A 12,253-nucleotide genomic window follows, 5' to 3' on the forward strand; every position below is an offset into this window, starting at 1 on the left:
GAAGGATGCTGGAAATACCCAAGCAGAAAGAGTTTGTCTTATGGATAATATGTCCCTACATATATCATAACTACATTCCATATGCACAAAGCCCTATGACAGGATGAAATAAAAATGGGAATGATATTTTGGAAGTTATAAAAATGATGGCATTCACAAGTCACAGTCAATCTCAGATTTCAATGGAGCAGCAGTGCTCGTGCTTCATCACTCTTGTGCAGACGTATTTTTGTACTGTAATGCGCATGTGCAGAGAAAGGCAAATGAGCACCATGGCAGGGTAGAGAGAAGTACACCTGCACAGGAGTGCAATGAAGGACACTGTATAGATGACATAGGATGCATCATCAACACATAACAAGAAGGAAGACGACAATTGCGAAAAGAGGGGAGGTGTTGGATCAAGACCAGAGATGACTATCGGAGGGCTAACAAGTGCTGGCCCTACTTTATATGGGAAAAACCTGGTGTCAGGTTCCCTTTGATCTGTTGATGATCAACTTTTTGGGCAGCACCATCTACAGCCTCCCAGACCCGGTTCAGAGAAGTGACTGTTTTCCTTCACTGTAAATCTCCCGTTTAAGAAGGGCCCACAAGTTCTCAATAGGGTTTAGGTCGGGCGAGGAAGGGGCCATGTCATTATTATTCTTTAAGGCTTTTACTGGCAGCCGAGCAGTGGAGCCTTCGATGCTGCGATGGAGCATTGTCTTGCATAAAATCATGGTTTTCGTGAAAGATGCAGACTTTTTGTTGTACCACTGCTTGAAGAAAGTGTCTTATAAAAACTGGCAGTAGGTTTGGGAGTTGATTTTGAGTCCAACTTCCTACCTCGGCCGTGTCTCTGAGGAATGAACACCTTGTACTTCTGTGTCTTGCTCAATGGTGGTAGGGTTTCAGCCTTCCTTACCTCGGCCATGTCTCTGAGGAATGAACACCTTGTACTTCTATGTCTTGTTCAGTGGAGGTTGGTTCAGCCTCCCTACCTCGGCCGTGTCTTTGAGCACTGAGCACCTTGTACTTCTGGCCTCCAGGGAGGCTGCAGTTCTGGAATATGACAACATTGGAGGATAATGGCTTCTTGGTCACTTCATGTTTGATTCTTCTCAAAACTTTGACTGTTAATGTAAACTTTTTTCTCAACATGTTTTTTGTGACCATGTTGATAATTTGCAACAAAACGTTTGATGCTTCTGTGATCGTGCCCCAATATCTTAGCAAGTTTAGGAATGCTGCATCCCTCTGTAAGACGTGTAAAAATTTTTGACTTTTTTACTTTTTTTATTTACATGTGTACTATTGATTTATGAAAAAAAACGTATAATGGTTAATCTAAAAAAAAATACAGACTTTAGAACTTGGTTTATTACATCATTGAAATATTATTACTTTCTATTACTTCTCAGGGCATCCAAGATATTTCAATCAACTATCTACTGGTCTTGACATGGTTGGATTGGCAGCAGATTGGTTGACCTCAACAGCAAACACAAATATGTAAGTTATTATCTGAAAATATATTATTTGCAAAAGAGAACATCCAAAATGTGATATTATGGCTGACTCCCTTCGGTAAAAAGAGTACCTAAACATTGTATGCACTTTCTGTGTCAAAAGAGTCAATGAACCAAGATCTGGACTGAAACCATTCTTTTATTGAGACTTTGGATGAGCTACATACACTTTTCATGTTTTTGATTATGCTTTTGTACCGTTCCACTCTGGTCTTTGCCACATCATACCGTGATACGACTTTCAAATGTAAAGAATAGTTTCTTCAAAGGTAAAAAATAACCGGAAAAATAACCAAAAGGATATAAAGAGTTACTTGGGAGGCTACTATTAGTGCCAGAATATATAATTTTTCTTTTTTTTTGGCAATTTGCTTGTATTCCAAACTCTTGTTATGATCAAATTCCGAAGCCTGCTAAAAAAAGCTCTAAATATTGCCAGGATAGTTTCAGGTGCCTTGAACAAGCTTAAATACCATGTTACTGCTATCTTATCATCATGACAGTACTTCCCCTAGAAATCGATATTATCAGAAGAAGCTCTGGTGTCTGACAGCCACCTCGACCATCTCCACCATACACAAGAACAATTGGCTCAGACGATTGTTCATGTTTTATCAATGGGGAGAGAGTAGAAAGCTGTGGTCAGACTTCTCTTATGGAGAGCTAAAAGATCAAGTGTTTCAATTCAATCTTCCTAATACTTCTCGTCCCCTGCCGATATCAGTGAGTTTGGCCAACATTAACCTAATGTGTATGAGAGCTTAAGACTTTCAAGTCCTCTAGTTTTCTCTCAGGGACATCTCCGAGACATTGCTTTATGTGCTTTCTCCTGGTTTTTCTCTCTGCACAGCTTCTCCCTGGCTGGCTTCTGTCCAGCTTTTTCCTCAGTGATTGGACTCAGAGTTACTGTTCACACATTTCCAGAGCAAGTTACTCTGATATATCATGCATCTTCACACTGCACAATACCTCACATGGCACCAAAGATATCTTATAAAGATTTTAAGGATAATCTTCTCTTTTGGCTTGACATATCTTGAGGTGTGTGACACAAGGCGACCAGTTTTCTGAAAAAAAAAAACGGATTATGTGATACTCTGTTGAGAGATGTTTGCTATATATGTGTCTATGTGTGGCCACCGTGTGGTTGTGATGTGTATTGCTGCCTTTTGAGGGTTTTGCTTGTATATCATATTGAATTTCTATTGTGGAAAATTGGTCAAAAATTTCTTTCCCCCAATCTGACCAACCTCTGCCCTCAACATGTAGCACTGTATTATTCATTTGCATACATCTGCCATTGACTTTTATATATGGAGCATTTTTGATATACTGGGAATATACGAGTTGAAACCAGAAGTTTACATACACTATATAAAAAGACACATGCATGTTTTTCTCAATATCTGACATGAAATCAGAATAAACCTTTCCCGTTTTAGGTCTATTAGGATAACCATAATTTTTAATATTTGCCAAATGCCAGAATAATGAGAGAGAGAGAATGTTTTAAGGCATTTTTATTAATTATTGCAAAGTTTACGTACATTTCATTAGTATTTGGTACTATTGCCCTTAAGCTGAATGACTTGGGTCAAATATTTGGGATATTCTTCCTCAAGCTTCTCACAATAGTTGGTCGGAATTTGGGCCCATTCCTCCTGACAAAACTGGTGTAACTGATCCAGGTTTGTAGGTCGACTTGCTCGCAGTTTTTTCAGCTTTGCCCATAAATTTTCAATAGGACTGAGATCAGGGCTTTGTGATGGTCACTCCAAAACATTGACTTTGTTATCTTTAAGCCACTTTGTTCCCATTTTGGCAGTATGCTTCAGGTCATTGTCCATTTGGAAGACCCTTTTCTGCCCAAGCTTTAACTTCCTGGCTAATGTCTTGAGATGTTGCTTCAGTATTGCCACATAATCTTCTTTTCTCATGATGCCATCTATTTTGTGAAGTGCACTAGTCCCTCCTGCAGCAAAACAACCACACAACATGATGCTGCCACCCCTGTGTTTCACAGTTGGGATGGTGTTCTTAGGTTTCCAAGCTTCTCCCTTTTTCCTCTAAACGAAACAATGGTCATTATGCCCAAAAAGTTAAATTTTAGGTTCATCAGACCAAAGGACATATCTCTAAAAATTAAGGCCTTTGTTCCAGTGTGCATTTGCAAACATTAATCTGGCTTTTTAATGTTTCTTTTGGAGTAATAGCTTCTTCCTGGCAGAGTGGCCTTTCAGGCCATGCTAATACAGTACTCATTTGATTTTGGATATTGACACAATCTTACCAGTTTCCTCCATCATCTTCACAAGGTCTTTTGCTTTTGTCCTTGGGTTGATATGCACCTGTCGGACAAAGCACGTTCATCTCTGGGACACAGAACCCGCCTCCATCCTGAGCGGTATGATGGCTGGACATTCCCATCTTGTTTGTACTTGCGTATAATTGTTTGTACAGATGAAAGAAGCACCTTCAGGTATCTTGAAATTGTACCCAAGAATGAGGCAGACATGTGCAAGTCCACAATTACCTTCCTGATTTCTTAGCTGATTTCTTTAGACTTTCTCATGATGTTACACAAATAAGCAGTGTGTTTCAGGTGTGCATTAAAATACATCCACAGATGTGTCTCTAATTAACTCAGATGTTGCCAAAAAAAAGTATTAGAAGCCTCCAAACACATGGCATCATCATATGGTCAGTCCAGAACTGTTGAAAGGCATAGTAATCTTAGTGTATGTAAACTTTGACTTTGCAGTAAGTAATAAAAATGCCTTAAAACACTTTCTCTCATTATTCTGGAATTTGGCAAATATTAAAAATGATGGTAATCCTAATTTACCTAAAACAGGAAAGGTTTATTATGATTTCATGTCAGATATTGAGAAGAACATGCATATGTGTCTTTTTATATAGTGTATGTTCAACTGTATGTATGCACACAGTATATCAAAAGTGATATATATATATACACACGTGGTCAAAATTGTTGGTACCCATCATTTAATGAAAGAAAAACCCACAATGGTCACAGAAATAACTTGAATCTGACAAAAGTAATAATAAATTAAAAATCTATGAAAATGAACAAATGAAAGTCAGACATTGCTTTTCAACCCTCTTCCACAGAATTTTTAAAATAATTAAACTCAAGAAATAGGCCTGGACAGAAATGATGGTACTCTTCTTAACTTAATATTTTGTTGAACAACCTTTTGAGGCAATCACTGCAATCAAGCGATTCCTGTAACTGTCAATGAGACTTCTGCACCTCTCGACAGGTATTTTGGCCCACTCCTCATGAGCAAACTGCTCCAGTTGTCTCGTGTTTGAAGGCTGCCTTTTCCAGACGGCATGTTTCAGCTCTTTCTAAAGATGCTCAATAGGATTTAGGTCAGGGCTCATAGAAGGCCACTTCAGAATAGTCCAATGTTTTCCTCTTAGCCATTCTTGGGTGTTTTTAGCTGTGTGTTTTGGGTCATTATCCTCTTGCAAGACCCATGACCTGCGAATGAGACCAAGATTTCTGACACTGGGCAGCACATTTCTCTCTAGAATTCCTTGATAGTCTTGAGATTTCATTGTACCCTGCACAGATTCAAGACACCCTGTGCTAGATACAGCAAAGCAGCCCCAGAACAGAACAGAGCCTCCTCCATGTTTCACAGTAGGGACAGTATTCTTTTCTTTATATGCTTCATTTTTCCGTCTGTGAACATAGAGCTGATGTGCCTTGCCAAAAACTTCCATTTTTGTCTCATCTGTCCATAGTACATTCTCCCAGAAGCTTTGTGGCTTGTCATCATGTAGTTTGGCAAATTCCAGTCTGGCTTTTTTATGATTTTTTTTCAACAATGGTGTTCTCCTTGCTTGTCTCCCATGAAGTCCACTTTGGATCAAACAACGACGGATGGTGCGATCTGACACTGATGTTCCTTGAGCTTGAAGTTCACCTTTAATCTCTTTAGAAGTTATCCTGGGCTTTTTTGTTACCATTGGTATTATCCGTCTCTTTGATTTGTCATAAATTATCCTCCTGCGCCCACATCCAGGGAGGTTGGCTGCAGTCCCATGGATCTTAAATTTCTGAATAATATGTGCAACTGTAGTCACAGGAACATCAAGCTGCTTGGGGATGGTCTTATAACCTTTACCTTTAACAAGCTTGTCTATCTGGACACAACTTGATTTAACATATCCCTTCTGTCGCATTATTTTCAGGGGTACCATCATTTCTGTCAAGGCCTATTTCATGAGTTTAATTTTTTTTTTACATTCTGTGGAAGCAGGGTTGAAAAGCAATGACTGACTTTCATTTGTTCATTTCATAGATTTTTAATTTATTATTACTTTTGCCAGATTCAAGTTATTTCTGTGACCATTGTGGGTTTTTCCTTCATTAAACGAGGGGTACCAACAATTTTAACCACGTGTCTATATATATATATATATATTGTGACAGAGTCACTGGTATGATATATGAGGGGAGGTATGTGTCGCACAGGTTGCTAGCCTGTGTGAACAGAAACCAATGAACTTTCTGCCAGCATGTTATATGCTGGTGGGTTAACTCACTTAAAGGGCGTGGTTTTAGGGGAATGACAGTGATGGGAGGGACGTCATTCCCCATACCTCCACCTCAGGGTGTGGCTGAGGATCGTTTAAATGTTCAGCCCTGTTTTTTTTTCTTTGAGTTGTGTTTGGAGAAGCAAGATCTCCAGACTGGACAGCCATAGCTCAGGAGGGAGCTGAAGGCTGGATATAACCTGTGCGGGCGAACCGCACACACATATATGGACGCTGCTACAGTTTATCTTTTGTTTTGTGGTTTAGCCAAGTAAGGCTGTATTTATTTTGCTGGAGTGCAGAGCTTTATGCTGCTAATAAAGCCTGCAAATAAAACCCGGGTTCCTGAGTCTACTTCCGGAAGTGGCCGAGCGAATCGTCCTACCACAGTTGGTGGAGAATGCGGGCAAGATTCCAGGAACACGTGTACCTGCCACAGAGACCAGCGGATGTCCTGGGTAAAGGCCACCAGCCAGCCAGAGAAGTCCGGCAGCATGGAGGAGCTCGTTAAGCATCTGGCCCAATGCCAGCAGAGCATGCAGCAACTGCACTTGCAGACCCAGCAGAGCATACAGCAGACCCAGCAGAGCATACAGCAGCAGCACCAAGAACAGCTACAGCAACAACGGGAGCAGCTGCTCCAGCAACGGGAGCTGCAGCAGGAGGCAAATAAACTCCTGATACAGCAAATCCAGCAGCAGCAATGACAGATGGAGCTCCTAGCAGCGGAGATCCGTGGCAGGACATCCGCTCCACCCACAGATCCAGGTGAGGACGCGCACATTAGGAAAACGTAAGGAGAACCTTACAGAAGATGACCCTGGGGGATGACGTTGAGGCGTTCCTGTTTTTGAAAGGGTGGCGGAATGGGAGAGATTACCTCAGGAGCAGTGGGCGGAGGTTCTGGCACCATATTTGACCGGGGAGCCACAGAAGGCCTATTATGATCTGACTTTCCAAGACGCAAAGGAGTATGCAATATTAAAAACCTAGATATTGGCACGCTCAGGAGTGACTATGTCTGTCAGAGCGCAAAGGGTCCACCACTTAGCGTATGCTGGCGACAAACCTCCACGCTCACAGATGTTCGACTTGTTACATCTAGTCCAGAAATGGCTGCAGCCAGAGTCTTCCACTCCTGCCCAGATGGTTGAGCGTGTGGTGATGGACAGGTTCATCCATTCCCTATCCAGGCCGGTGCAGACCTGAGTTGCCCAGGGCGACCCTCAGAATGTGGACGACCTTGTTGGCCCGGTAGAGAGGTACCAAGTGGTCGAAAAATCCCTAGGGAAACCCGATATAATCTCATCAACAGAATGCCAAGAGTGTGCAAAGCAGTCATCAAAGCCAAAGGTGGCTATTTTGAAGAACCTAGAATATAAGACATATTTTCAGTTGTTTCACACTTTTTTGTTAAGTATAAAATTCCACATGTGTTAATTCATAGTTTTGATGTCTTCAGTGTGAATGTACAATTTTCCAAGTCATGAAAATACTGAAAAATCTTTAAATGAAAAGGTGTGTCCAAACTTTTGGTCTGTACTGCATGCATATATATATATATATATATATATATATATATGTTAGGCGTCGGTCTGGTGCTGGATTCGAAATGGGTCCAAGACCTTCTGTGGTCTCCCATTCCAGGCCAGATGCTGCTCAGCATCATTGTCAGCCCCAACGCCTAGCTGTTCCACAAGCCGTGCAGATTGTCTCCCAGGCATTTGTGCCTAGCAGTGTTAAGCATAGGCTGCAGAGGGAGAAAGGGCTTGTGGAATCTAAGTCCAGGATTCGCCACACTGAGCATGTCCGTGACATGGCGGATCATGATTGGTGGGTTGGCACCCACCTGACTCTGTGACCTGGCACCGCCTGATTGGTCCACGGGTTTCGTCACCAATAGCGCGTCGGTGGGCAGGGCTTAGTCTTTAAAAGGCTCGTCCACAAAGATGGCGACGCGCTCAGATCATTTGAGCTGGTTGTTTGTGGTGTGCACGCTGAAACTCTTGGGCTCCTCTAAGAGCCATAGCTTTATGCAAGCAGGTAGCCATATAGAGCGGGTCTGCTCAGTCCGTTAGCACGCCGGCTGAGTGCACGAATACCCGGCGGGTATCACACCCACATACTAGCGCCGACTGCTATAGCGTAGCGCCTGTACCGAAGACAGGGCTACTGCTCCTAGTCCGGTCACACATCTCCCTGCGGTTCTTGGAGATTGCGTGAACCGCTTTAGCGCCAATCCCCATAGCGTAGCGCCTGTATCAAAGACAGGGCTACTGCTGTTCCCACGGTCGCACGTCTCCCTGCGGTTCTTGCCTTAACACGAAGGGTTAAGATAATTGTTAGGTGCGTCGCCGGTCGCTCTCTCCTCCGTGCAGTTAACGGAGATAGAGCGTACCGCTTTACCCGGTCTGGTGTGCTGTTAACACGGACGGGTTATCTGTTTAGTTGACGCTTTTCCTTTCCACCCGGAAAGTGTTCGGCAGCAGTCCATTTGGCTGCATTGCGGACCCCGGGGTCGGTTGCGTTCCATTAAAATAAAGTTGTCTGCAACCGCCCTCCTAACAGTATCTGAGCGCCAGGGTCTTGCCGAACATGGCCGATAACCAGCAGCTGCAGCGCTATATACAGCAACTGGAGACCAGACTCAGGTTTCTGGAACAAACTGTCCCGGTTGCTGATACCACTGCAGTAGCTTCCCAGGCGGCTACTCTAGCAGCCAATATTATTAACTCGGCTGCAGTGAATGCTGCAACCACTGCAAGTGCCCTTTGCCCTCCCGGAGAAATTTTCTGGGGATAGTAAACTTTGCAGGGGCTTTATTAATGTATGCGCCATTCATTTGGAGATGATGGAAGCACGGTTCCCCTCCGAAAGAGCCAAAGTGAGATATATCATCTCATTACTCTCTCACATGGCTCTAGAGTGGGCTACTCCCCTATGGGAGTGGAACGACCCGGTTGTAATAAATGCGGGCCTATTCCTTAAGACTCTAAAAAGTGTTTTTCTGGGTCCTCAGGTCACGCATGATACGGCTCTTAAGCTTCTTGCGTTGGCCCAGGGTTCAGCCACCGCCAGCCACTATGCCGTCCAGTTCAGAACCCTTGCGGCTGTGCTGGATTGGTCTGAACGGTCGCTTATCCCGGTGTTTTGGAAGGGTCTGGCTGGGCATATTAAAGATGCTTTATCTACCAGAGAAATCGCAACCTCTCTGGAGTAGTTAATATCTCTCGCTGACTGTATTGACTTGCGTCATGCGGAACATAAGTTAGAGATGGAGGTTGCCAGACCTCAGTATCTATTGTCACCATCCGCCTTTAGACCCATTTTCAAACCCAAGACTCTCGACCCGGAGTCTGAGGCTACTGATATATCCCGGTCTAAGTCTAGTTCCTCTCGTTCCCGATCTGCACATATCTTGGAGCGCCCCATAAATAAGGGTTCCAAGCAGTCGGTAAAACGAGTAGGTCTTACCACCGTTGGAGGAGGAGTATTTAATTCCGGGACTTCTTCCTCCAAATTATTACATAATGTGACACTGTCCTTTGGTAAAGCTGCCGTCTCTGCCAAGGCGTGGGAGGACTCTGGTGCTGATGGCAATTTTTTATCATCTACGTTTGCCCAGAGGCATGCCATCCCTATTGAGCTACTCTCTAGTCCCATGAACATTTGTGTTGCCAATGGTTCACTCCTGGATGTGCAAATCACCCATCAGTCGATCCCTCTCACCATGTCATTTCCTCAGGGCGACCGGGAGGTTATTTCATTTCTTATTATTCCCGGTGGATTAGACGAGGTGTTATTGGGGCTCCCCTGGTTACGTTGTCATACTCCACACATTAACTGGAATACGGGGAGAATTTATTCCTGGAGTGGGAATTGTGCATCTCAGTGTTTGGGCAAAGTCACCCGGAGGGTAGTCTCTGACTCTTCTATCATTTCGACATCCGGTAAAGATTTCTTGTCTGTTTCCAGGACCCGATCCTTGTCTGATTATGTCGCTAAGAACTCTCAGAAAGAGAGGGTGGCTGCAGTGTCCTCCAACCCGGTTCCGTCGGGGAGGACATTTGTTTCCCCTAATCTACGGAGTATGGTGCTCTCCTGGGCTCATGCCCCTAAGATCTGAGCTCACCTGGGGGTCAAACGTACCACTAAGTCCCTTCTACAGTCCTATTGGTGGCCCCGGTGGCACCAGGATGTCAAGGACTTTGTTCTCGCATGTCCCGTCTGTGCGAGAGATAAATCTTTTCGCCAGAGACCAGCGGGTCCTTCCTCCCTGTCACCCATGAAGGATCCTACGCATAGAGAACCAGTTGTCAATGCTTCCCATCCTAAAAGAGGGTACCCTGTACACCGAAGGGGTCACTGTTTTGTGAATCCTCTCTGTGACCCGTTGGACCACATCCTTGCCCCACGGCTCATGGAGGAAAATGAGCGTCAAGTGGAGGGGGATAATGTTAGGCGTCGGTTTGGTGCTGGATTCAAAATGGGTCCAATACCTTTTGTGGTCTCCCATTCCAGGCCAGCCAGGGCTAATGCTGCTCAGCATCGTTGTCAGCCCCAACGCCTAGCTGTTCCATGAGCCGTGCAGATTGTCTCCCAGGCATTTGTGCCTAGCAGTGTTAAGCATAGGCTGCAGAGGGAGACAGGGCTTGTGGAGTCTAAGTCCAGGATTCGCCACACTGAGCATGTCTGTGACCTGGCGGATCATGATTGGTGGGTTGGCACCCACTTGACTCGGTGACCTGGCACCGCCTGATTGGTCCACGGGTTTCGTCACCAATAGTGCGTCGGTGGGCAGGGCTTAGTCTTTAAAAGGCCTGCCCACAAAGATGGCGACGCGCTCAGATCATTTGAGCTGGTTGTTTGTGGTGTGCACGCTGAAACTCTTGGGCTCCTCTAAGAGTCATAGCTTTATGCAAGCAGGTAGCCATATAGAGCGGGTCTGCTCAGTCCGTTAGCACGCCGGCTGAGTGCACGAATACCCGGCGAGTATCACACCCACATACTAGAGCCGACTGCTATAGAGTAGCGCCTGTACCGAAGACAGGGCTACTGCTCCTAGTCCGGTCACACATCTCCCTGCGGTTCTTGGAGATTGTGTGAACCGCTTTAGCGCCAATCCCCATAGCGTAGCGCCTGTATCAAAGACAGGGCTACTGCTGTTCCTACGGTCGCACGTCTCCCTGCGGTTCTTGGAGATTGTGCAAACCGTCTTACCCTTCCGTGTGCCTTAACACGAAGGGTTAAGATAATTGTTAGGTGCGTTGCAGGTCGCTCTCTCCTCCGTGCAGTTATCGGAGATAGAGCGTACCGCTTTACCCGGTCTGGTGTGCTGTTAACACGGACGGGTTATCTGTTTAGTTGTCGCTTTTCCTTTCCACCCGGAAAGTGTTCGGCAGCAGTCCATTTGGCTGCATTGCGGACCCCGGGGTCGGTTGCATTCCATTAAAATAAAGTTGTCTGCAACCGCCCTCCTAACATATATATATATATATATATATATATATATATATATATATATATATATATATATATATATAAAATTAGTCTACGGCTGGTAACACTGTATATGCAAGAATGTCCTCAATAATCCTTTATTGGTACTATAATTAGGGGCCTGGGACAATTTATAATTAGTGCCGGACTGAACAGGATCAAACTGTACCATGAAGCCTTCTAAAATAAAGGCAATTAGGAACAAATTACAAGTCAATTACAGTTAGGAAGTAAAATAATAGCAAAAACGTGAAGGTAAAAAAGGAGAACAGGAAGACAATTTAGAAAGCTGCATTCTTAATTTAAGTGTGGTTTTTGTGAGTTAGTTTCTTATGTCTTCAGCTAGACCAGCAAAGCACCGGTATGTTCTGTACTGTATGGTACAATGTCGTGCAGATGGCCTCTCACAATCTCTTGGATCCAATCAACTGAGCTATAGCTGGTAGTTTGTGCAGCCCGTCCCATTTCCCACTTGTCACTAAGCAGTCAGTTTGCTCCCATCTCCTGTTACTATGGGGCTGGCGAAGACCCAGCGGTCATGGTCCATATTGGCACCAATGACAAAGTGAGTGGTAGATGGAGGGTCCTTAAAATTATTCCAGGGATCTAGGTAGGAAGCTTAGGGTAAGGACCTCCAAGGTAGTTTTCTCAGAAATACTACCAATCCCGCGAGC

At 44.4% G+C, this 12,253-nt stretch overlaps 1 protein-coding gene across 2 annotated transcripts in view; it reads left to right on the forward strand.

Annotated features, from left to right (window-relative positions):
• Positions 1–12,253, forward strand: part of GAD2 (glutamate decarboxylase 2) — a 200,474-nt gene that overhangs the window by 17,145 nt on the left and 171,076 nt on the right. For both annotated transcript variants that reach the window (XM_073677533.1, XM_073677532.1), the window contains exon 5: positions 1,404–1,494. In XM_073677533.1, coding sequence (XP_073533634.1) covers positions 1,404–1,494 — 91 coding nt within the window. The remainder of the gene's footprint in view (positions 1–1,403; positions 1,495–12,253) is intronic.

Source organism: Phyllobates terribilis, unplaced genomic scaffold (genome assembly GCF_046119375.1).
Source record: "Phyllobates terribilis strain yellow unplaced genomic scaffold, ASM4611937v1 Scaffold_4__5_contigs__length_816908805, whole genome shotgun sequence".
Lineage (NCBI taxonomy): Eukaryota > Metazoa > Chordata > Amphibia > Anura > Dendrobatidae > Phyllobates > Phyllobates terribilis.